Raw genomic sequence first — 23,549 nt, 5'->3', positions numbered from 1 at the left:
AGGCTGCAGGCAGAGCTGATACTGATTTATGTCAGGAATTTTGAAAATTCAGTTTTGAGAGGCTTTGCAAGGAAGAAACACCTTCAAAATGCATTGTGAATTATCAGTATTTATTCCTCTAATAACAAAACCACTAGAATTGTAAAATACCGATACAATCATTTGTGTGAGTTATATCAAGCTACCCAAAATTCCTGAAGAAATGTAGAGAGATTTAGCCCGGAATGATGGGTTGGTAACTTGGACAGACGACTCTTCTGTGCGTGCAGGTCTGACTCTGGCGCGGCCAGGGACTGCCTGCAGAGCCAGCCACTGCGTTTACTGACAGCGCAATCAATCTGAAACGCCGAGATGTTGCTCAATCACTGGCAGTCTTCAGCCTGAGCTCTAAGGCAACTACAGCCCAGAAATAGACCTTGCTTCTGTTTCCTATTGGACTCCTTCTGTCCACTAGGCTGTTTCAGCAAGAACACTTTTGTTTACTATAAACAGCCCCCTCAAATCACACCAAGAATGATGAAAAGATTAAGGCTGCTCAACCCGAAAAGAAATCAGGGCCTAGTTGAAAACATATGAAATAGTGCACAATAAGAAAATGTACATAAAACCTCCATTTTCCTACTGGGGTTAGTGAATGAGACTAAAACTTCCACAGACATATGACTGCGTCTTGGAGAACATAGTGCACTTTGTGACTCATCACTGCTGAATACTACTGAGATCAAAAACTTGGCAAAACAAAAGCAAAGGTGATTATATAAATTATCATAAGACTACGTAAAGCTGATCACAGAAGTTTAAAAATATGAGAGTAAGGTTTAATAAACCTAATTTTAAAAATGAGCAGTGGGATTACTATTATGTCAGAGTATCCTGTATATGGAAAGCTCCTTGAACTCTTTCATCTATGGCAGTAAATGGACCACTGGCAAGATTTAGCTTCCAATACTCCCTCAGAATTATTTGCACTAAGCTCTGGTCATCTGTGTGTGCATGTATGTACACATGAACACACATTATTCCCCATACTTTTCACTTCAGGTTAATTTAATGTAAGGCTTTGAAATTCTTATTGATATTCTGAATAAAAAAAAAACAACAAACAACAAACCCCACACCAAACCAACAAAACAAACAAAACCCCCACAAAACAAAATTAAAAACCAAACCAAACAAACAAAAAACAAAACCCAAAAACCAACCAACCAACCAAAATACTTTAAAAACACCACACATAAATTCCTCAAATTTAAATCTGTATTTAGAGGTTGCTTTTGGTCTTTTGTCCCCCTGTCTCTATAGATGAGAATGTCTCTCTCTTGACAGTTTATCCTACCAAATGAAAAGGAAAACAAACCAGAAAAAAAGGCACTTAGCTGACTATACAGAAAAAATCTTATAAAATCATAAAAGTTCTGAATCTTTTATGCCCATTAAAAACACTTACATTTCAGACTTTTTGTAGCCATGTATAAATACAACAAAGATGCAGGTAGGATCTGAAAGCAACAATTTTTCACCTTTATTTCATTCACCTGTTACCATCTTGGATTCACCAGAAGAATGTCTATTAATTACTCCAGTGACAGTTGATAATAAAATGATGCCAGATCCTAAGCTGTGGTTTGCACCTAGACCCACCTTATATCCCTATCTTCAGGCAGAGACATTCAGCAGCCAGCTGTTTCTGATAAATCCATAAAGTGCAAAATAGTTGTGTCATCTCTACTAACAAATAAAATCTAAAAACAAAATGTTGCAGAACTATTTTGTGATGACCAAGTTTGGAAAAGGAAAATTCACATTCCAACTGATTTGTTGATATACATAGTAATTCATCATTAAATACCACAGGGACAAGAATATGTTCAACATAAATATTTACCATAAATAGACATCAAAAGTGTTCTTAAATTCTTTGTCTGGATTATTGCCTTCTGCTAATCTACAAATTACAATGTTTCTCACTTAGAAGTCATTAGCAAAAATATAAACACATCCATTCATTGTGTTTGTAACAGCAGTATGTGCAAATATAGTCTTTTCCAAAACTGAGAATGCATTAATTTCCTTCTGGTACTGTCTCTGATGGTGCTGGATATGGAGTATCTCTAACTATATACAGAAGCCACATTAGTTTCAAGTTCTCTGATGTGTATTGTTTACCAGAAGGGCAAACTATTACAAAGCATCATTGCTTTGTAAGCATTAACAAGAAAGAATAAATATATTCACTGCATTAATGGGTGAAGTTAAAAAAAGATTTACAAATTATTATACAATACCTAAATCTCCATCTCCCCATGGCACTTCCAGCCAATTGCAATTATAAATCCTACTCATTTCTTTCAATCTGGAAAATAAAAAAAAAAAAAAATAATAACAATAAAAAAATCTGCTCTTACTAGTTGGGCCTGTTGTTAAAACACTCTGGCTATGTTTGGAAGATCAGCTCCCTCTAATATGAACTTTCAGTCTTCAGCAAACACAAGTTTGAATATATGAGTGTCTACAAGTTGTCAGTTTCTTATGGTAAAGGACTGCTGTCCTTTTTTTCACATTTCTTTCTTTAACATAACAACTTCTCAAAGGTCCATTATCTGTGCATTGGCTTTACAAGACAGATTAACTGGAATTTCAACACAAGAGAAAGTCACAGAGAAATCAAGAGAACCTTGACATGAATAAATTGCAGGATAAACTGCTTCTTTTTAAACCTCATGGAAAGAGATAGTTTTGTATCCTCAAAAATTGGTATTAGTACAAAGATTATAAGGCAAGTACTGCCAAATGTCCTGGTGTTAATTTAATACTTACTCATAATACATCTAGAAAAGGAAGCAAAGATAATCTGAACATCGTTCAAATGCTGTTTGAGCTGCACCTGAACTGTGTTTTTCTTTTAGTAGTTCACTATTCCTTCACTTATGTTCAAAAATATTCTTTGGTTGTGAATTTGGGGCGTTGGTAGCTATTCTCAGCAGTGAAAATGTCCAAAAATAGGGGTTTGCAGTTCTGACTTTGATTCATTTCCAAGTCATTAATGTTATTTTCCCATTTCCCTACAGACTTCCCTCCTTTACATCCACCTGCAATTATCTATAAGTCATTCCTTCAATTAAAATCACAGTTGTAAAATACTAAATAAAAATATTTTCACAACAGTCTTTACTTCCAGTCATGTCATTCTTTTTTTATTTCTAAAAATTTGTGAAGTCTCCAAACCCCACCCCTCCAAAAAACCAAAACAACAACTTCCAACTCAATATAAAAAGTACATTAAAGATTTAGATTTCTAAAAAATACATTTAGATTTTCAAAAGGAGAACTGTAATGAATGAAGCTCTTCTCACTGACTTCACTGGGAGAGTATTTATATCAGAGCTCAGCACTTTAAAAATTACTGCTCTACGACTAGATAGATCAAGTCCCAGTTGTCACAAAAAGCACTATCATCAAAAAAGAACTGAAAATAGAAGCCTGACACAGCTCATTACTGGGAGATGAGAAACACAGAGTATTTGGGGAGCATTGTTGCTAATATTTATTTCTGCAAAACAAACAAATTTTATGCATTAAGACAAACACTGTTACCTTTTATTTCTTAAGATGCATTCTGAGTACTTCAGCTTTTGGCAACTGAAGCAACAGAGAGGATCCATAACTAAAGATAAAAACTCTGCCACATTAGAGTCCCAAGATCAACCGAATCACTTCACTCCAGTTGTTGAAAGTGTCTGGTATTTTGTATATCTAATTAGGTTCTAACAGATTTTTACTGTGGCACTATAAAATTACTCATTTGTCTAAATCCCGTGTTGTTGCCCTGAGATCTCCTAGTTTGCTGAGCATTCATACTAAAGTAGAAGTGTGCAGCTTCTCACACTCCTTAATGTAAACAGAAGATCGTGTTTTGTAAATATTGCCATTGCTATGAATTCTTTCTGAAGAGAAGGGGAGGTTGAATGACAGCCTCCTTAACCAATGTGGGTGAGAGGTGGGAATAACCACTCTCCAATCCATGGTCATCTTGCCAGCAGTATTTAATAGGAAGAATAAACCAAGGGTAGTGCTCCTGCCCTGCTTGCTCTGTGGAACCCAGACCTGTCTCCTGAGTGTCCTTATCTAGCTTGGCTCGTGGTGATACCGTGTAGGATAAAGAAGCATGTCAACTACATAACTGATATGTGATGTTGAAAATTATTGGAAAAAAAATCCTCAATGAAGGATTTAAATTTTAAGAAATACATCTGTGATGCTTAACTACCATGATTAGATATGACCAGAAAAACAGAAGCCACTTTTTCTTTAATAAATGAAATTTAAATAGTCAACATTGAAGAACTTCAAGAGAATCAGAATTTAAGCTAGAGATTATTAAAATAAGTCTGAAAAAGAAGATGTAGTTCAAGTTGCATTTGCATATGCCATTTCAATATTTCAGATAATCTGAAAATTCTCTAATTGTATAAGTATATAACTAAATGTATATATATCTATATATGTGTATGTATACAAACAATGAAAACTTGATTGCTTCAAACCAGTATACTTTACAATGTTTATCATAATGTAGATTTTCACAGTTTGGGGGCTTTATTCCAAGTGTAAATGCTAACAAATTCCTACTCCTAAAAACTATACAAAGAAAATCTGCTTTCCCACACAGCTCTGTCTCTAATGCACCTGCAGCATACGACTACACATTAGTTTTGCTATTCCAGTGTTGCATTTAGTGAATAAGTTAATATTCAAAATTTTTTCTATCTCCATATCCAGCGGGATCTCTTTAAGACATGTCATCCAAACTTTAAACTCACTGTAACACTGTTCATTTTTACTGCCTTTTTCACAGTATTGTCCCAATAACAAAAGAATACTTCAACTCCTCTGCTGAACCAGTATCAGAACATCATCTATTTATACTATTTTATAACTAAGACCGTGAAAGAGTGATTTTTGATGCTTGAATTATAAAATCATTCTAACAGCTTATTTTTCTTCTGAGTTCTTAAACATTAGAGTGTACACTAAAAGCACAGTTTAATTATGGTTATGAGAGCTCTGAGCTTCTGAAATTTCAGCTTTAGATAATAATAGCCACGATCAGCCAAAAAGCTTTTACATTAGATGTCTGGTGTTAAAACACATAGGTGCCAAATCAAAGACAAGAGCTGAATTTACTTTTAGAGACATTAAAAATGTTAACCCTTTCTCCCTACCATTCACCGTATGCCTCCTAACCTTTGCATCAAACAGAAAAACAAAGGGTATGTTTTTTCTGAGCATAAACCTAAAGCATTCTCAGAACATCATTCATGCTGCACAGCTAAGGAGGCTGGGGCTTTGTGGGAGAGCACAGCATATGACTGTGCTGTCCAACATTGGGGTATAATGCACTGAATGGTCAAACCAGTGTGGCACAGGCAACATTTTGGGTGTTTGGCATTGCGCTTTAGCATACTTTTCACACCAAAACACGACCCGCTGTTAAAAAAGCCTAGAATAACACAACAGCAATTTCCAAACACAGCTTGCTTGGTTCCCAACAGAAGCAACATTATGCTGTGTGAAGATGATGGCAATGACAGTGGTAGGAGCAGTGGCAGTCACTGCCAGCTCTGTGCTTGGCCTTGCACATGTGGGAAGGAGTGTCAGCCCCCTTCTCATGTCACATGAAACCACAGCCACAGCTCCACGGCCATTGCTCATGCACAGGTTGTTTTTTACATCTTCTGGAGGCATCAACAACTGTCCAGATATTTTTCCAACTCAAAGTAGCTTGCAAAGTCTGTGTGCCCTAGCTAGAATGCCAAGATGTAAAATCACATAAATCTCCAAACTCAGTAGTCTATTTGATCCTCATCAGATTTGACTTGAGTAGGGGGAGCAGCTGGTAATATTCTTTGGCTGCTATTATTTCCTTGGACAAGTCACTGAAACAAAGTAAGGGTTTTTCAGTCCCTTTCCCAACCAGAAGGTGACAGAAAAGTCATATGGACAGTCTGAGCTGGGTTCAGACTCCAGAGAGTTAAGTCTGGAATAATTTTGTTCCTCAAACACAGTGTCAGCCTTATAATCCAGAGCAGAAAAAATGTTTCCCAAACTGTACAGAATTCCCTGTATTTTCCCAGACTACCTGAAAGTGAATGAAGTACAGGGCCCAAGCCTTATAAACGGCAAGAAATTGTGTGGCAAAGCTGGGCCCAGTGTGTGATTTTTGTCCCATCCACAAGATTTTGGAGTTGTGGCCCCTCAAGCCAGCAGGCTGAAGGCCTTTTCCCATTTTGACTCTATCCTTTCACCCTTCTAGCCAATCTTATGATATATTCTACCCTCTGCATCACTTTCAGCAGATTTTCCAATCTGCCTATTTAATTACAGACTGCATTGCAGTATGAGTTTCTCTTCCTTTGCTCTACAAGGCTGCCTGTAGAGCCAAGTCAGGTTTGGATACCTCTCTGGATGAAATGGAGAGGAAAGAAAAAAACCATCCTTCAGACTTGATAAAAGACATACTTGTTATTCAAGTGAACTGCAAAAATCAGAAGCCTTAAGTGCAACAGAAGTCTCTCAGTACTTCAGGATGTCTATCAATAAATGTATATTCCCAGTATGGCAATCACAAAGAGGCTCTGAGTAGCTAGACCCTGTTCAGATGGATTCTTCAGAAAATTTTAGTTTCCATATTTTACTTCAATTCTGAGAATTTCAAAACTAAACTAATTGTGGCTATTTCTTTGTAAGAGTAGCAAGAGAGCCTAACCTTCAACACTCCATATAATGGAGTGGCTAGCACTAACACTGATAAACTCTTGATAAATTTATTTTCAGCTGAGGGATATTGTCCAAGTATTTTTGGAAACTACTGACCTAACAAGCTAAAATGACCATAAATAAAAGTTTCTTTAGGTCAGGAAATCTTAGGCCAAACAGTGAAAAACGTGAGGGCAAAAGATGCTCTGCTCATCAAAACTGGTGAATAAATAAAACCATACAGCCAAACATTGCATTCAAAGGGTTACTTGGAAGATAAGGAAACTGCTGCTTAAATCCTTGAATATTGTTTAGTTCTAAAACTGTCAATACTGGAAAACATCAAAGCTATTTTAAGAATAACTTTGATTTCTATAACATATAGCTATATTTTGGTAAACTCACAGTCCCTTATGCACAACATATGAACTCACTCTCTAATCCTCTCATTGACTATTTTAACATTTCCAGTTTGGTTTTTTTTAATATCATGTTATTGTAAATTCCAAGTTTGACTTTCTTAATTTCTTTTTTTGTTTCATTCTAGACCTTATGATATCATCAATATTAAATGGAATTATGATCACGCCATAAAAAAAAAAATCCTCTTAAGACTCTTGAAATTATTCAAAGTTCAATTTTACACACTTGGACTGTAAAAAATAATACAGGAAAACATGGCACAGGCAATGAGAGTCCTAAACACTTCTAACAGAGTTTATTTCTCATTGCTGAAAATGTTCAGCAACTTAAATACCTCCTAAGTACTTCTCTATGCAAAGCCTTACAATTATATCTTTGTCCTGAGTATCTTAGTACAGGACAATGATTTTGTCACTTGTGTTCCTTTTTGCCTCCTATCTCAGCTATCTGTAGACTCCTTACACATAAAGTTCTATGTAAAGTTTACTCCTCCCCCTCCTTTCATTCCCTGGTTCCCCGTAGTAAACAATTAACCTTCAGTATCCAGTTACCTTGTGACAGGACAGCAAAAGTCATGGTAAGTCAAGCCTTAACCACTTGCATAAAACAAATAGGGCAGATAAACAAGAAATGGTATTTTAGGTCAGCTGATAAGAGCAGAAAGAACAAAAATAGCCTCAGTACCCTTCTGTTAACCCATGCAAGACAATAAAGTGCCACTAACCAAAGCATGCATTTACATCACAACTAGAAGAAAAAAAAAAAAAAAAAAACAAAACAAAAAAACAAGCAGAAACAGAAACCAAAAAACAGTTTTATAGCTAGACCATCACAAATTGGGTCAGCTCAGCATATTTAAGCACCCGGTTTCTGAAATGGCTGCTATACTAACCTTGGCTGGTCAGAATACCCCAGCTAGCTTTCCGTTTTGCAGGACACTCCCCTACACTTTCTAGGCGTCTTTTGGAGAGATTCTGGCTCCTCTGAGCAGCAGTGTTTGTTGTCATGATTTGTTTCTCGAGGAAAGCCTGTCTGTCATTGGTGCAGGTACTCTGGTCTGACGAACATCCACAAATGATTTCTACAACCTTTTTTCCTCCTTTCTCTTTTTCACAAAGGATCTTGCTGTACTTACTGTAGAATGGCTACAACACTGAAATCCATTCAGTAACATTTACTAGCTTGGACTAGTGACTATAGGGTGGGGGAAGGGAAGGACTGCTCCAGCATTTTCTATTTTTAAAACGGAGAAAGAATCAGCTTAGCTACAGCATGAGTCTTAACTATTTACATGATTTAAATGGAAAGAAGGTGTTGATTTTTTAATCATTTAACACAAAAAAGAAACAGATTCTTAAAGCATAAGTATTCAAATGTTTTGCTGTTTGAATACCAAGCAGTCTAAAACAGAAAACCAAAATTATTTTATCAGAATGGAAATTCCTTTAATAATAGTAACAGCAATTATTACTGCATCAGGTTTTACTCATATGTAATGTGCAGTTAAGAGTGATTTTAGAATTCAGGAGAATCCACAAAGCTATGAAACACTCCTGGTTTTCTGTAGTTTTTTTCCTTCTTCTTTTTTTTTTTTTTTTTTTTTTTTTTTTTAATAGGGGGTAAGTTATCCTGCAAATATCAACAGAAACTAAGTCTTGAGTAAAAGCATGTTTTGACTAAAAAAAAAAATTATTTTTAAAGCCTGATCCTGTTATGAAAATAAGGCTGTAGTCTTGTCAGAAGCACAGATCAATATTTTTTAAAAATAGTAACAAAACCAACGAAAAAGAGTGCTAGAATTTTTTGTTCATTACTATGTATCAGGCTGATACTATACAACAGAAACCTGCAGAGAGAAGCAATCCATGATAAAATTCCATCATGGTAAAAGACAGTGACTTCTCTGTGTTAATAACATGTTAAAATGTCTCCTTTACCTCCCTGGCATTTCCTTGCAGTATTTCCTCATTACGCTCTTCTACAGATATATAAACTAGCCACTTGTAAATTTTTAACAAGCAAATCAACATTACTGAGTTTCAGTAATACTACTCTTTTTAGATACATGATTAAACTTCACCCCTAAAATTCTGAAATAATGCTCACATATTTAATGAAATTTTCTATATCCCTCTTGGTTTTCTTCAGGAGAAAATCAGAGGCAAGATTATAGTTAAACAGGGTGAGGGGAAGAAGAAGCAGCTGCAAATTTCACCTTTAAATTCCAGCACATGAGAACTGTCTTACTTGGAACAGTGCTACACCCTTTACGGAACAGAGAAGGTGGGCTACTGCTCTTCTCACCAGACTGAACAAAACAGCAATCTCACAGACATTAGGCTGATTTCAGACAACTGTTTTCCTCAGGTTTTATCTAGCTGAATGAATCAGAATATCTCCCTGACTGAAATAAACATTTCAACATATCCAGCAATCAAATGCTGCATGTAAATCTGAAACCAAGCCTTCACAAAAGTTCCTTCACAAAAGGGCTCATTATAAAAGGTACATTATAAATATATCACCTTAATACTAGACTTATGTGTTACTTTGTAGTGCTTTCTTCCAGGTAAATAAATACTGAAAGAGGAATTAACAGGAGAGCATATAAGGATGTGTAGACATGTGCCTGTGCAGGAAGACAGCAGCATTATTCTCCCGTGAGAAATAAACACTGACAGTTTTGTACTTGCCATGGCTCTGAGGTTCATCTCAGTTTTAAATTTCCATTTGGAATGGAATTCCAGGACTCTTGTGAGAAGGTGGTGAGGATCAGGATCAAGCAAAGCATCTGGGACTGCAGAGCAGGAATTGACAAGAAAAAAAAATCTACATTTTTTTGTAGGAGTTTTGTGGGTGAGGTTATCAGCTGAGAATGAATCTGTGTCTCTCTGTAGGAGTGGTACAAACCTGGAAGTGCTTCATACAAATGCTTCCCACATTTATTCCAGCCCCTGCTCTCTCTGACTAATCTGAGAGGTTTGACTGGCAGGGGCAAGGCAACCAGCAGGCACACAGACAGCTGCCATGGCTTCAAAGAGGCAGAGCCCCACCAGAGTCAGCATCACCTGCTCTCTTGTACAGACAACTGCACAGGAAGCAACGAGCTACCAATGCACTTAGGTACTGCAAAACCCCAAAACCACCCCCAAAACCCTCCACTTCAAAGCACAGCTTATAGGAAAAGTATATCTCTATTACACAGAGATATTCCATAGATGCTTGCCACTCTCTGAGTTACTTTGAATACTCTAGAGGACATTAGAAAATACACAGTTTTGTGCTTTAAAGAAAGCAAAGCCCTTCAGGGCTCTAGAAGGAACTTTTCAATAAATTCTGCTTGCCCAAACTATTCAACTTTTAAGCAAAAACCATTAAAAAGTCCTATTAAAAGAGTTCACAAATACAAGATTTTAAAAAAAGCTAAAACAGTATCAAAAATCATCTGAAATTATGTAAAAAATATACTTGAGATAAGGGAATGAACATGGTTAAAAACATAGAATAAGGCTGAAGACCATGCTATTTCCTCCTCTGACATGGAATTGCTATGTGATCTTTCTCACAGCAACCATCTATGCCCTGGACTACATTAGCTACAAAAAACCCCTCACTATCCTTCAACTTCATTAGGTAATAAAACTATTAACATTCAAAACTACCAAACAACTTAGTCCTGAGATTCTGTTCTTCAGATTTTTCTCTATAGAAGATGTTCAAATACTTCCAAAATCTGCCAGAAAACCTTTAACAGAAGTCTAAGTAGGTGTCCAAGCATGTAAAAGACACGGCTGACCATTATTTTTCCTGAGTTGGTAAACAAGCAATTAGGGACAGCATTTAGATCAAAGTTACTCATGGAAGCATTGCTGTTACCTTCAAAAAAGCAGCCACGAGAAGGGGCAGATATTACAGTCAGAGAGTTAGTGAACCAGAGGACTTTACTGATGGGTTTGAATCTGAGCGAATTTAGCATACAAGTTTTAAATAAAGCACTAAGTTACATTTCATTAACAATTAGTTCTGTTCAAATTTATAACCCAGACAAAGAAATGTTAAAGGAAACTTTCAAAATCTTTTTATTCCAGATTTTTGTAAAAGGAAACATCAGTAAAGTTTCAACATTTCCATGTCAGCACATAGCTCTGAGTTTAAAGGGGCAGCAGTTCTTAACAGGTGCAAATGAAAATAGAAGTAAATTTTTGCTCATCCCTTTCAGAAGGGAACTCATTCTATTTTCAAGACTATTTTTAAGGCAATGGAGATGCAATTGTGGTAACACACAAAAAATGTGTTAAAACCAACAAAACCCAAAACTCCCTTGACCTTTCAACACATGATGCAGTCCAACACAATACAGTCCAAACTCCTATAACAATAATTTATCTTAAGGAAAAATTGCACCATTTTCAAATGTCATAGATCAGTGTTTTGTGTGAAATCATCTCAAACCAGCAAATGGATGACCCACCTTGTTCCCAAACTGTTCTGTACTTCCAGTTTACTCTGTTTTCATGACCAGGATTATTATGGGGTCACAGTGACTGTGTGGAACCTGCCACACTAAATTCTGGAACAGGACTAGAAACTGACTCTTCCTGTTACTGTGATCCACACCCTGCAACCATGAAGCTGAAATGACAGACAGGCCCCATGTGGCTCAGTGCCAGTACCCCAGGAGGGGCCTGTCATTTGACATTGCCAAAAATGAACCAGAAGAAATCCTGAACATTCCTCCCTGTAGGAGATGCCAAGATGAAGCAAATTTTAGGAAGGATTGTGGAACTGTGTTTACTGACAAAAACAGCATCCTACAAGGCCACAGTGGTGCCCCTGTTACATTCTGCAGTGCCAGCTCAATGCCAAGGATCATAAGTGCACCATAAAAGTACAGGGATAAAGCTCTAGGAGCAGAACAGGGAAAGAAAGGCCTGGAACAACTTATTTGTTTGTCAAACAGACTTTTGGATCAAGCCATACCTCATGGCAAGTATGATGGTGACACAATTCATTAGCAGGCAACCAGAAGCTTAGGCATTATCCAGGTCACCAACCAGTCCTCTTGACAAATACCAGCAAGTAGGTAGATAATGCTTGAATGGTCACTAGTTCCTTAAGCATAAAATGACATTTCTTTACACTGTTATAAGCACTAAAAAAGTTTGTTACATACTCAATACAATCGCATCACTGTCTCTTGGCTGGAAGTCTAAATCAGTTGTAATAGTAGTAAGTAGTAGTAGTAATAGAAGAAGATGATGATTGATGATGATGATTGATGATGATGATGATGATGATGATGATGATGATGATGATGATGATGATGATGTTTGCAACAGCATGGGTGGCTAGCTAGTAATTTTCCTACCTCTTCTCCTGAGATTTCTACAGCTGCTACACCTTGTGTTTTTGGATGCTGGGAATCACAACTGAAGGTTGAAAAAAAGATTTAAATTTCTGATATGACAAAGGCTTTGTCTCAGGCCTCCAAGAAGTCAAATACAGAACAATGACACATTTATTACATTTCTCAGCTTGTTTGCAATGTTTACCTCTCAGACTCTTCATGCAGACAGGGCAGCAATAATACAGAATACTTGCTAATATGTAAACTAAACTAAATCACAGAAGTCATGAGGCAGAACCAAAGCAAATCAGTTACCAAACAGACCTGAGCTTCAGATACTGACACAAAGACAGACACAGGCATGAAACCAGTAGTCAGAACAGGAGAGGTAAAGGGCACTCCAGAGAGAATCTTCAGTCAACTATAGTGAAAAAACAACCATAAAGAGAGAGAGAATATCTATTGCCAGAAAGACTCCAGACATGGCAGAGAGTAGCATCCCCTAGTGCAACAGATGCAGCATGCCACAAAGGATTTATGGCCAGGCAGCCAGCATTGCTGCAGTCATGAGTAGAGCTCTGTACTTAGGCATGCTATGCAATTCCCCCCCAAAGCCATCCTCATCTAACTGGCAGAAGTTCACTCACTGTTTGCCTATGTTGTGAATGTTTGAGAACATCCCCTACAAGAGAGGAATGTGAATAGCAAAACCCTGGCCATAAGAATCCAGTGGCTGAAGGAAGGAACATCACCTTCAGAGAGCTATGCTATTTTGGTCTTCCTCTCTTGCCTTATGCCCCACCAGTGCAAGAAGACCAGTGCAGATGGTACAACTGAGATTGCCCCAAGTCAATACTGCAGTTTCCTGCATATTTTCTCCAACACCAGTTCTCTCTAAAGCCTTGCAGACAGATTGCTCCAGGATTGCCTTTCAGTCTTATTGCTATGCACCTTTAAAACGCCAGGTTTAAAGCTACATCAGAGTTCACAATGTTCATTTTGTACTTATATTATTGCATAAGATTACTATTCATTTCACAGAGAAAAATACAAAAATTAATTGATGAAGAGCATTTCCATGTGAGTTTAGATTGCACATTCCAAGCAAGAGAATAGGACTTAGGTTCATGACAAGTTAAGGTCCATATTCAGAAAAAAAATACATTTCAAGGAGGTACACCTGAATGAAACCAACCAAAAAAATGCAGCTGGTGGACCTCAAGGAGGTTCTGACATACACAGAAGAGTAAAAAACCCCACAAACAAATCTACATAGGCTACATCAGTTTCTTTCAGGGAGGCAAGCAAGCAAACAGGCTCCAACATACCCATTCACTAGATGTTTCTGTGGCCTCAGAAATTTTCTTTAAGATGAGAGATGTAAAAAATGAAAAATGTGAATTAAAAGCAATATGCTTGCCAACAGATATTGCTTTTTGTTGCTGTATATAAGTCAGGTCTCTGGCCACGCCAATTTAGTTGCATCATATAACTCTGAGCAAAACTCCTTTAAGGTAGAATATGTTCTTCGAAAAAGAATGTTCTGGTACTTGTCTAATATGTGGTGTCATTTTCTTCCTTCAAAGAAAGTGCCTTATTGGCTTTACTTTGAAGTATGACTCTTTTTTGGCAGTCGTTTGTCATACTAGGCAAAGTTATTTGGCATTCAACAGAAAGTGATGAAGTCCATCAAATGAGCCTCCTGTTCTAAACTTTCAAAAAAGAATATTCACACTATCTTAAGCATTTTTACACCATTAGTTTACATGCTGCAAATGAAAAACAAATGCTAAATGTGGTGCCTTACAGCAAGTGGTATGGTGAATAGGTATGCCATACAATATTCCTGTCATTGCTAAATGAATCTCTATTGTATCCAGGAAGCTAAGAGAGGTCTTGTGTGGCTTTTATTAATAGAACTGTGATCTCTGTGGAATGTAAGTTGAGAAAATGCCTCATGCCTCTCCTCCCTACCTAACAACTGTTGCTGAGTGGCTTTATCAATTGCAATTTGTTAGGATATAATAAATATGAAAACTTTGCTCTAATCATTCACTACAAGCCTTCCAAATAGTAGATCTCTGACAGTGAAACATGGCATTATTGCCTATTTGTGAGCTGTATTTTAAGGACTGGTTTCTTGGGACTACCCGAGTAGTTCCCAGTGTACAAAAAAAAAAAAAAAAAAAACCAAACCAGAAACAGGAAACTTCATAGTATTTATCAGTCTTTGGAAGAAGATGGATACTCCAGTAGACTGAACTACCACAATCCTGTCGATAGCTTAATTTAGCCTAACTAGTATACTGAGCTTTCCTACTGTGCCTGACCAAGACAGGTACAGCAAAGATGGGTAGCTTACAATTTGCTACAGTCATCTGAGAGTAGAAACCAGGGCATATTCACCTTTCCTGTTCTGCAAAACCAGTACATATTTTAAGAACCATACTATAAACACAATTTCTGCTTTCAAATAACTTTAACTTATAGACTTATGGATAAAGTGAAATTTTATACAAATTTTTGTGAAGAGAGGTGACATCATTATAAAATATTTAGGACAAATAATTTTACATTCTCAGAATTACTTAGCTTGTCTATCAGACCCCAGATATCTGTATATGTACATGACATGTATGTTTGTTGTTTATGTTACGTTTGCCTCTGCAAATTTACTTTTTTCATGAGAAGGTTCCCCTCTGTCACTTTCTTCTTGTAGCTAAATACATTTCGACAATTACTGAGTATCAGGTTTACTTTTGATAAAATAGATACCGTCTGCCTTATAAAAACATTTATGAGTGAGAACTATGCCTCCTTCTATGAAGTTATCTGCAGTAACAAAGTATGGGCTCTTTCATACAAACCAAGATCTTACCACTATTTGTTGGCACAGTTTATATCTTACAGACCCAAAACATACGGTAATTGATTAATTCTTTTGATTTGATATAGAAACTTTGAAATCACCTCATATCACAGCACTACTACCTCATCCTAAAGCAACTAAACTATAAAACTCATCTGAAGCTCCAAGCCAGTGCTCCTATAGACAGAGCACTTTCATGATGTGACCAGTTGGTCAGTATAGTAGGAAGAGTCTAAAAGCTGCTCTTGACCCTCCAGTGTTCATCCAGCAACAGGTGTACAAAAAGCTGAGTTATTAACTCTTCACAGATCTGGAAATATCATGAGAGAAGAAATGTTACTGAGAAGATCACTGTCATTACACATAGTTTGCTAAGGAGCTAAATATATATAGGAGTTAATTTTCAGGTTAGTTTATTCTTGTGTATCAGTTCATAGGGCACAGAATTTTAAAACAGAAAAAATATATATTTACTATGACTTTATCCATTAAGAAAGAAATTAATAAAATTTTGACTTTTGCAAAGTTTCAAATGCAAGGAATATGCAAATGTTCACTTCAACACAATAAATAAAGAAACACTAGGCACCAAAACCTATTTCCAGCACAGCTCTTTTCCCTTATTGCAAAGCACTTGGCTCCAAACAACTAGTCAGTCCCTTTCAAATCAATGGGGCAAGTGTATATGAGTAAGTGTTTACAAAATTAGTGCCAAAGTTAAAAATAACCCAGCAAACAGCACCTTTATAATAGAATGGATCCCTATTTCATTTATTTTTTTTACAGTACTAATACCACTGAGTTCACCAAAAAAAAAAAAAAAAAAAAAAAAAAAAAAAAAAAAAAAAAAAAAAAATTCAACTCTATCGGGACACAGGTTTTCAATTCACTTTAAGCAAATGTAAAAGACTGCAGAGTTCTGTCCTGCATTTGGAGCTATTTAGGCTGTTAACACTGTGAATCATAGAATAATGTATTTATTTTTATGCAAGCAGTAGATGATACTAAACTGTAGATGCTACAATTGCTCAAAGGGAAACAATTCAAAACAGGCAAGTAAAATGGAGAAATTGTCTGATACCAGGAGAGCATGAAATTAGCTGAAGGTCAGTACAAAGTTCTATACTTAGAGAGGAAAGAGCAAATGCACAATACAGTGACTTTGTTTTAACATGTGATTTACAAGCTACAGACTCTATCCAAAATACTTTACTGCTGAGGGGGCAGTATCATTCCAGGAGGTATTACATAGGGTGCCATATACATGGCACATGACATAAGTGTTCCACTTGTAGACAACTAATAGTTCCCTCAGTTACACTCATAAAGTCTCAGCTGGAGTACTCTGTTTAACATGGGAAATTAGACATCAGTAAAGATGTCTGTAAGCTATATATGAGCTGGCAGTAACTGCAGAGCAACTGCAGTAACTCCAGGTGCTAGAAAATAAGACTTAGGAGGACAGGTCAAGTTAAATCTTTTTTACTTTATTCTAGAAAAGAAAAAAAACCCAGCAGAAATAGGAAAATGCATGATAATAGTCCTTCAATTCATTACTTCTTATACACAGAGAGAAACAATCACAATACATGAAAATGTATTTAGTTTGCAGAAATAAAGATGTAGGTCAGTCTTGGGGAAAGTGGGAAGCAGTCTAGTGATGAGAACAGTAAAAACTGCAATTGGTTGCATAAGGATGCTGCAGAAATCACTATTACTAAGCATTTTGAAAACAGGTTAGCCAAACACTTGCCAGGTAACTCATGTATATTTGATCCTACAGCAATCAATTTACATCTAAAGGTACCTTTCAGCTATACACCAGAAAAGTTTTACTCAGACATCATTTCCATAAACAAATTAATGTGCCTTATAATTAGTAGGACTTTTACATGCACTTTTTTGGTCTTAGCTGATGCTGAACACTGATCTAGATCTGCATTTCAATACCAAATAGACAGTATCATAATTACTGATTTATTATTGTGACATTATCCAGCCATTCATATACACTTGAGATGCAAAGCATAGATGGAGTGTAGATTGCTGACTATTGAAACTGAAGAGATTCCAGAAATATTAAGGAACAAAGTATGACACGTTCACTACTAACATTTAGCGACAAGACCACGCAAAGCTGATAACACAGACAAAGATGTTTCCTTATATTTAATCAAGAAAAAGTGACAAAACAAAGCAAGCCACCCTTGAAATGTATGATTCCTAGGTCTCAATTCCTGAACTGACCTCTATACCTTCAGTTTGACAAAACAAGTTCCACCAAAAACTACTACTCTGTACCTGAAACACTCTCAGTAAAACAGTCTGCACAAAAGGAAGACTTATTTTAACTCAAGGGGTCAATTAACAAAGTGTGAAATTATGGCTGTGCCTAGTAGCACATTATTTCCAAAGGTTCCTTTTTTCTTCAAAATTATAGCGCTCTGTCCTAGCCAAGCCATTGTAATAGCAGTAAGTAATTTTTGTTATTAGAAGCACATCTAAAATACTAGTGCTAACATAATTTTGAGAGTAGGTAATCAGGTTAAAGCTAGAATGTGAAAAGAAACATTTCCTCTAATTTGAATTACTTATTGAAACATTATAAACTTTAATTAGCTAATGATAGATGCTAGGCTAATTATCTGTTTTGGTGGTTCTTTGTGTTGTTTTTTTCTGCTGAGGTTTTCTGGTACTTGAGAAAAAACATAGAATGGACCACTAATTAGGAGGATACTCAGTATTTAATTTTTTAAGCTGTTTCATGCTTCATGTTACTTATTGTACCTCTTTTAGATATAACTTTTAACAGGATATTTTGTTACATGTATTATATAAACACTACTGCAGCATCCCTGTGTTTCACCAACACCAACAAATCAAATCCCACAACATGTGAGTTCAGACACTAGCATGCCTCCTTCCACAGACATAGAAATAAAGTACAGAAAAGATAAGATAAAATAATAATTTTGAGGAGAATTATTTGCATGCCAAAGAGCAAGGATTGTTGCTGTTAGTCACAACAGATGGATGAATAGCAGATTATGTAACAGTAGCTGAACATATGCTTACAATTGTTACACATCCAGAACCAACCACTGCAAGCTGGACAGTGAAAAATGAAGGCGCACTGATATTGAACTGTAAAAAGTACAATTCAAGCACAAAATAGTTGCATTAACTATTTTCTTTTAATAAAACAAGCAGAAAACTAGAAAATCTATCATATGTTTCATCCTTTAAATCAATAAAAAACCTCTGCTACCTGACCTAAACAGTAATCTGCAAGAGGGACAGATTTTCATCTTTTGCATTGGCCAGCTACTAGAATGCTTAATAATACACTACTTTAGGTATAATAGTTAAGACTTTTGACAAATGACTGAATTACAGATTCCGGGGTTCAGCAACAGGTAACACCACAGACATTATTTTACTCTCCAGCCTGATGCATGTTATTCCTTTCTCTCCAGTTCTCCCTAAGACTCTTTCCTTCTGCGCCCATCTCGTGTGTGTCTTCCCATAAAGAGCTGCCTTAGAGCTAGCCAGCAGTTTCTGGCAAAAACTTCTTGATTTCCCCATTCTCTGCAAGTATTCCTGCCTGTGCTCTTCCTGTCATACTGTAGTGAATATACACATACATACCCACACCCTCCCACACATATCTATCTACACATACACATACACATACACAAACACACACCTGCATAGCAGTTCAAATGGTGTCGTTCACAGACTCAGATGTAAAAACCCTGGGTTTCATAGCTCGTGCAGAAAACACATGATATAAATCCATCTCAGGTAAATCTTCTGCAAAGTTAAGCTAATTGCTGCTTTAGGATTTAAGCCTTTCTTTCTGGATTACAAATATTAACACCTTCACACAAAATGTCTAGCTTTAGTCCCAACATTTAAGACTGAAAAAATCTTTTGAGTTTGAAACTGTTTGAAGCTCATTTCTATAGTTTCTCCCTTTATGTTTAACTTGGGCTATGTTGTCAAATTGCTGGTACCTAGAGATGAGTAGTAAAGGCAGCAAGAGGCAAGACAAGTCTTCCTGTTCCATTGCCTAACTCAGCTTGATGCCATGCCAGAATACAAGGAACAACAATAAAGACAAATGAGGTAGCAGGGATCCCAAGTTGAGCAAAATCAGGTCTCAGTCATTTACCAGCATGCTACAATTTAGAAACATGTTCTGTAATGCAAAAGAATTGAATGAAAATAGTATCTTACTACAGATGAGATTGGGGCAGCAGTTCTGCTAAAGTTCATGTATGAACAGAAAAAGGAATTTTCACAAGAGCATTCAACCCAGTAAAATCTGAAGCATTTCCACACACATGCCCAAAAGCTGGCCCTGACAGAGTGTTACTAAAGTTCCTGATATCTGCCAAGAGACAACTTATTCAAAGTACATGAGGACCACATCTTCTCAAAAAAATTACTATAAGAAAATTTTACCTTACTCAAGACATAATTTTCAAAATATGTGGACTAATTTCACTAGAGTGGTGCAAAAAAATCATATGCCAAACATGGAAAATTTCACCTAAGCATGGTAAGCTGTGAAACATTAGGAATAACTGGGAAAATAGTCCCAGATTGGGAACTATTCAGCACTCTTATTTATATACAGCCATCTTAAATATAGGCCTCCCTCCTGACAGAAAACTAGCTGTGATATTTCAGCTTTATTCTGAACTTTATATTAATCTAAAAAAAAAATTTAAAAAAAAAGAAACAAGCTCACATAATCTAACACTCCTACAGATATTTTTTGTTATACAAAACACAGCAACACCTACAGAAAGAAACCCCCACTGACACATAACATTCGAAAAACTAAATGTAAATGAGGCTAGCAGATAAGTAATTGCCTGAACAACAAAATCCCCAAACAGTAGTGATAACACAGAATGCACAAATATACCTTGTCCTTGAGGAACTCCATAAAATTCAGCAGCTATCCTTGCTGCTTCCTTACGGTTTCCTTTCACGATGTAGAAATGACTAAGTATAGCAAGGCTGATCTTCACAAAAAGTTTAAAACAAAAAAGTGAAAGTATAGTAAAGTAGACATTGGATAACTGCTGTGCAAAAGGGCGACTTTCCTCTATGACAGTCATTGCTGCAGCAAAATCTCTGTCAGTGTTTGGGTCAGGCTCTCAAATGTGTTGATAAGATCATATGGCTCCAGCCATGCACTCCTGGGAACAACTGGTCCTGAGGAAAGAAAATATCAGCTGGTCATGATGCCTGCTGCTCAAAATATGGCGATTATTTATACTGTACATAGTACTGAGTTCACTACTGCTCTTGGTAGCCTGGTGATATTCATGTGGGACAGCGGGTTCCAAGATCCTGGATTGTACTTGTTCCACTTAAAAGGTCTGTTGCATTCCACATTGTGCATTTGTAATTCTTTATTTACATGTTTAAAATACATTTTCAAAAGTATAATTATAAACCCCTAAAATTCATATAACCACGTAACTCAGATAATCTGTTTTTGCTAAAATATATTCTGCTGCTTAAGTACAATTGCTTGTTTCTGATATTTCATTTTATGTCAGACTAATATCCTTTCCTTAAAAAACTAGAATCATACCTGTAAATGATTGAAGTACACATTAATAAATAGAGATTTAATATATACCAGCTTTGACAGTCTCTCATTATTTTGCTCAGGCTGAATGAAAGTGTCTAGTATACAAAGACTTTTGCACTATACAAAAAAAAGGTATTCAGAGCAGGTGATACAAATCAAGCATCTAGATACTTCTATGCATAATACCTGGAGCACCTAAAATTAAATTAATTGAAATGCAATGGTAAATATGCAACATAGAAAATTTCTAATAGTTCGGATATGTATTTCATTGTGCTGCATCATATTATTTTAAACCTATGAATGACAGGCTTTATTTGTTGGCCAGTTTTAGAGAGGGGACTCTAAATTCCTCTGATTTTTTAAGAATTAATTTGCTTTTATACCATACAGCTAATACTCACAGTCATCAGCAGTCACTCACAAGTTGTTCCATTAGTGTGAGTAATTGCTTAGTAAATTGCTGAGTTGTAACATGATACAAACTGAGAAGCTGCATGACAGAACCAGATTTCTAAGTGAACTATAATCCTAAAGTAAAGAATCATGGCAGCACAAGAAAGGGTCCTGCTCTAAACTTTTGTACTTCCTTCTAAATTAGAAAACAGTGTCTTGAATTATAACTTAAAATACTCTACCCAAAGTAATCCTAAACCTTTCTAATCCACCCTGGATTCTCTTGTTTAGCGATAAAAAACCCCCACATTTTAGAATTTTGGCAGTTGTCCATCAGGATAAAAGGGTATGATCCAAATGTCACTGCATTGACAGACTACCCGGACTTCAATGAGCAGAATAGCAGATATTAAATACTATAATACAAAATCGTATTTCTGAAAGGAAAGAGGAAACAGTAAGACTCCTCTTATCATCTGACTCTTGGTGCAATTTATCAGAGTAGGAAGCTATGTTTTCTGGAAACTAAATTCAAACAGACCTATATAAATGAAGAAAATACAATGATAAATGGAATGATCTTGGAAACAAGTATCAAGATTTTTAACAGACAGGAAGTGAATTGTGTTTATCTTGAGAGAAACACGCATTAGGTGTTTTTCTTTGAAAAAATTTAATCCACTTAAAAGTCAACCATAACTAGAAAAGACAATTCAGAAAATTATTCTGTAAACTATATTAGTTAGTGAAAAAATATGCAATTTTTTTACTAAATTTCATTTATAGACATCTTCTCATCCAGCCAGAATAGGAACAGCTTTCTTCATACCATTATTAGAAGCGGGAACGAGCACTTAAAATGCCAGATGAAAATCCCTTTTTATATTTGGCACATTGTTATCTGACACTGAATTGAGGTGTCATGTTTTCCACAAGTATAAAAGGCATTATGTTCTGAGCTCGACTGCCAATTTCTGTTTCAGTCATTAATAGAAATGGTATTTTCCTAAGTAACACACCCAATATTGGAATTTCTGACTTCTTCCATATTGTACTAGTATTGTTAAGCTTAACTTGACCAGTCCACAGAATTCCCCAGTAATCTTGTGGACCTCTTTTAAAAATTTATCATGCTGAACAAGGAAAAACATAATTATGTTATGGAAAGTTTTTTCTTCCATACAGTGTTTCACCTGACCCTTTTTCCTTTTTTTTTATATTGTGCCATCCAGTACCTGCTTTCTCATCTAGACTTCTTCCACATATTGCTAACAAACAAAATAATCTTTCTTTGTAGAAGCAAAACTCCAAATAGCAATTACCATAAATAACAGCAGGAGTTAGCAGCACTCACAATTCATCTTCCCCTATGAATACCATTTCCTGCTTCTCACAACTGCAGTAGATATATCACAAAATAAATTTCTCAGTTGTTGGATGGTTCTCTTTAAGTACAATTCTTTTGTTAAGGTTCAAAAAAGTAAATTTGAAAGTACAGTAATAAGGCTATGTATGCATTTAGTATTTTGTAAGTGATGTTTCAAATAACCTCACAGTTTTGTAAAACCACTTTTAGGAACAACATGAAAATTAAACAAGAAGGTTGTTCCTGTGTGAAAACATGCCTTGTGTCCTTTCAAAAATTTCCTTCATCAGTAATAAGCTACTTAAGGATGAAAAACTACATGAAATAATGAATTTTGAGAATTCCAGTTCACACATTCCCATCACAAGCTGTCAAAATTATTCTCACAGTATTTCCTCTTTTTTTAGAGCTGCATAACTCTTATGTGTCAGCTTAGCTGGAAACTCTCCCAACTGCATAGAACCAAGTCTATCCTAATCTAAGGGTTCTAAACTGCTACAGAAATTACCATTACAGCTTGTTGGCAAAGCCATGCTATGAGGCACCCAGTCATGAAAACTGAGCAACTGCTTAGAAGTTAACGCCCACACGGCATTTTGGGAGAGCCAGCAACGTGAATGCTGAGATCTGAATGCAGAATAACTGAGAGGAAACCCATGCAGACTGGGAAAATCAGAAACAGAAAGCTACAGCTTTTGGAATGGAAACCAGACAATGGAAGCATAGGTAAATAAATAAAGGCTCTGATGGTCAATGTGATGCCATGAAGTAGTGGAAA

General features: G+C 36.2%; 1 protein-coding gene across 3 annotated transcripts in view; it reads right to left on the bottom strand.

The window, feature by feature from the left end:
• The window catches only part of ASB5 (ankyrin repeat and SOCS box containing 5), a 28,607-nt gene extending 7,976 nt beyond the window's left edge, over positions 1-20,631 (bottom strand). Inside the window, exons 1-2 of one of the 3 annotated variants that reach the window (XM_063402177.1) lie at positions 8,072-8,143; positions 2,286-2,353 (exon numbers count right to left, since the gene is read on the bottom strand). In XM_063402177.1, coding sequence (XP_063258247.1) covers positions 2,286-2,343 — 58 coding nt within the window. In that variant the 5' untranslated portion in view covers positions 2,344-2,353; positions 8,072-8,143. Of the gene's footprint in view, positions 1-2,285; positions 2,354-8,071; positions 8,531-20,331 lie in introns of those variants that run through there. The other 2 variants (XM_063402175.1, XM_063402176.1) reach the window with 2 other exon arrangements.
• Positions 20,632-23,549: the final 2,918 nt, after the last annotated feature.

This window comes from Prinia subflava, chromosome 7 (genome assembly GCF_021018805.1).
Source record: "Prinia subflava isolate CZ2003 ecotype Zambia chromosome 7, Cam_Psub_1.2, whole genome shotgun sequence".
NCBI classification, from domain to species: Eukaryota; Metazoa; Chordata; class Aves; order Passeriformes; family Cisticolidae; genus Prinia; species Prinia subflava.
This window is presented reverse-complemented; position numbering and strand designations above follow the sequence as displayed.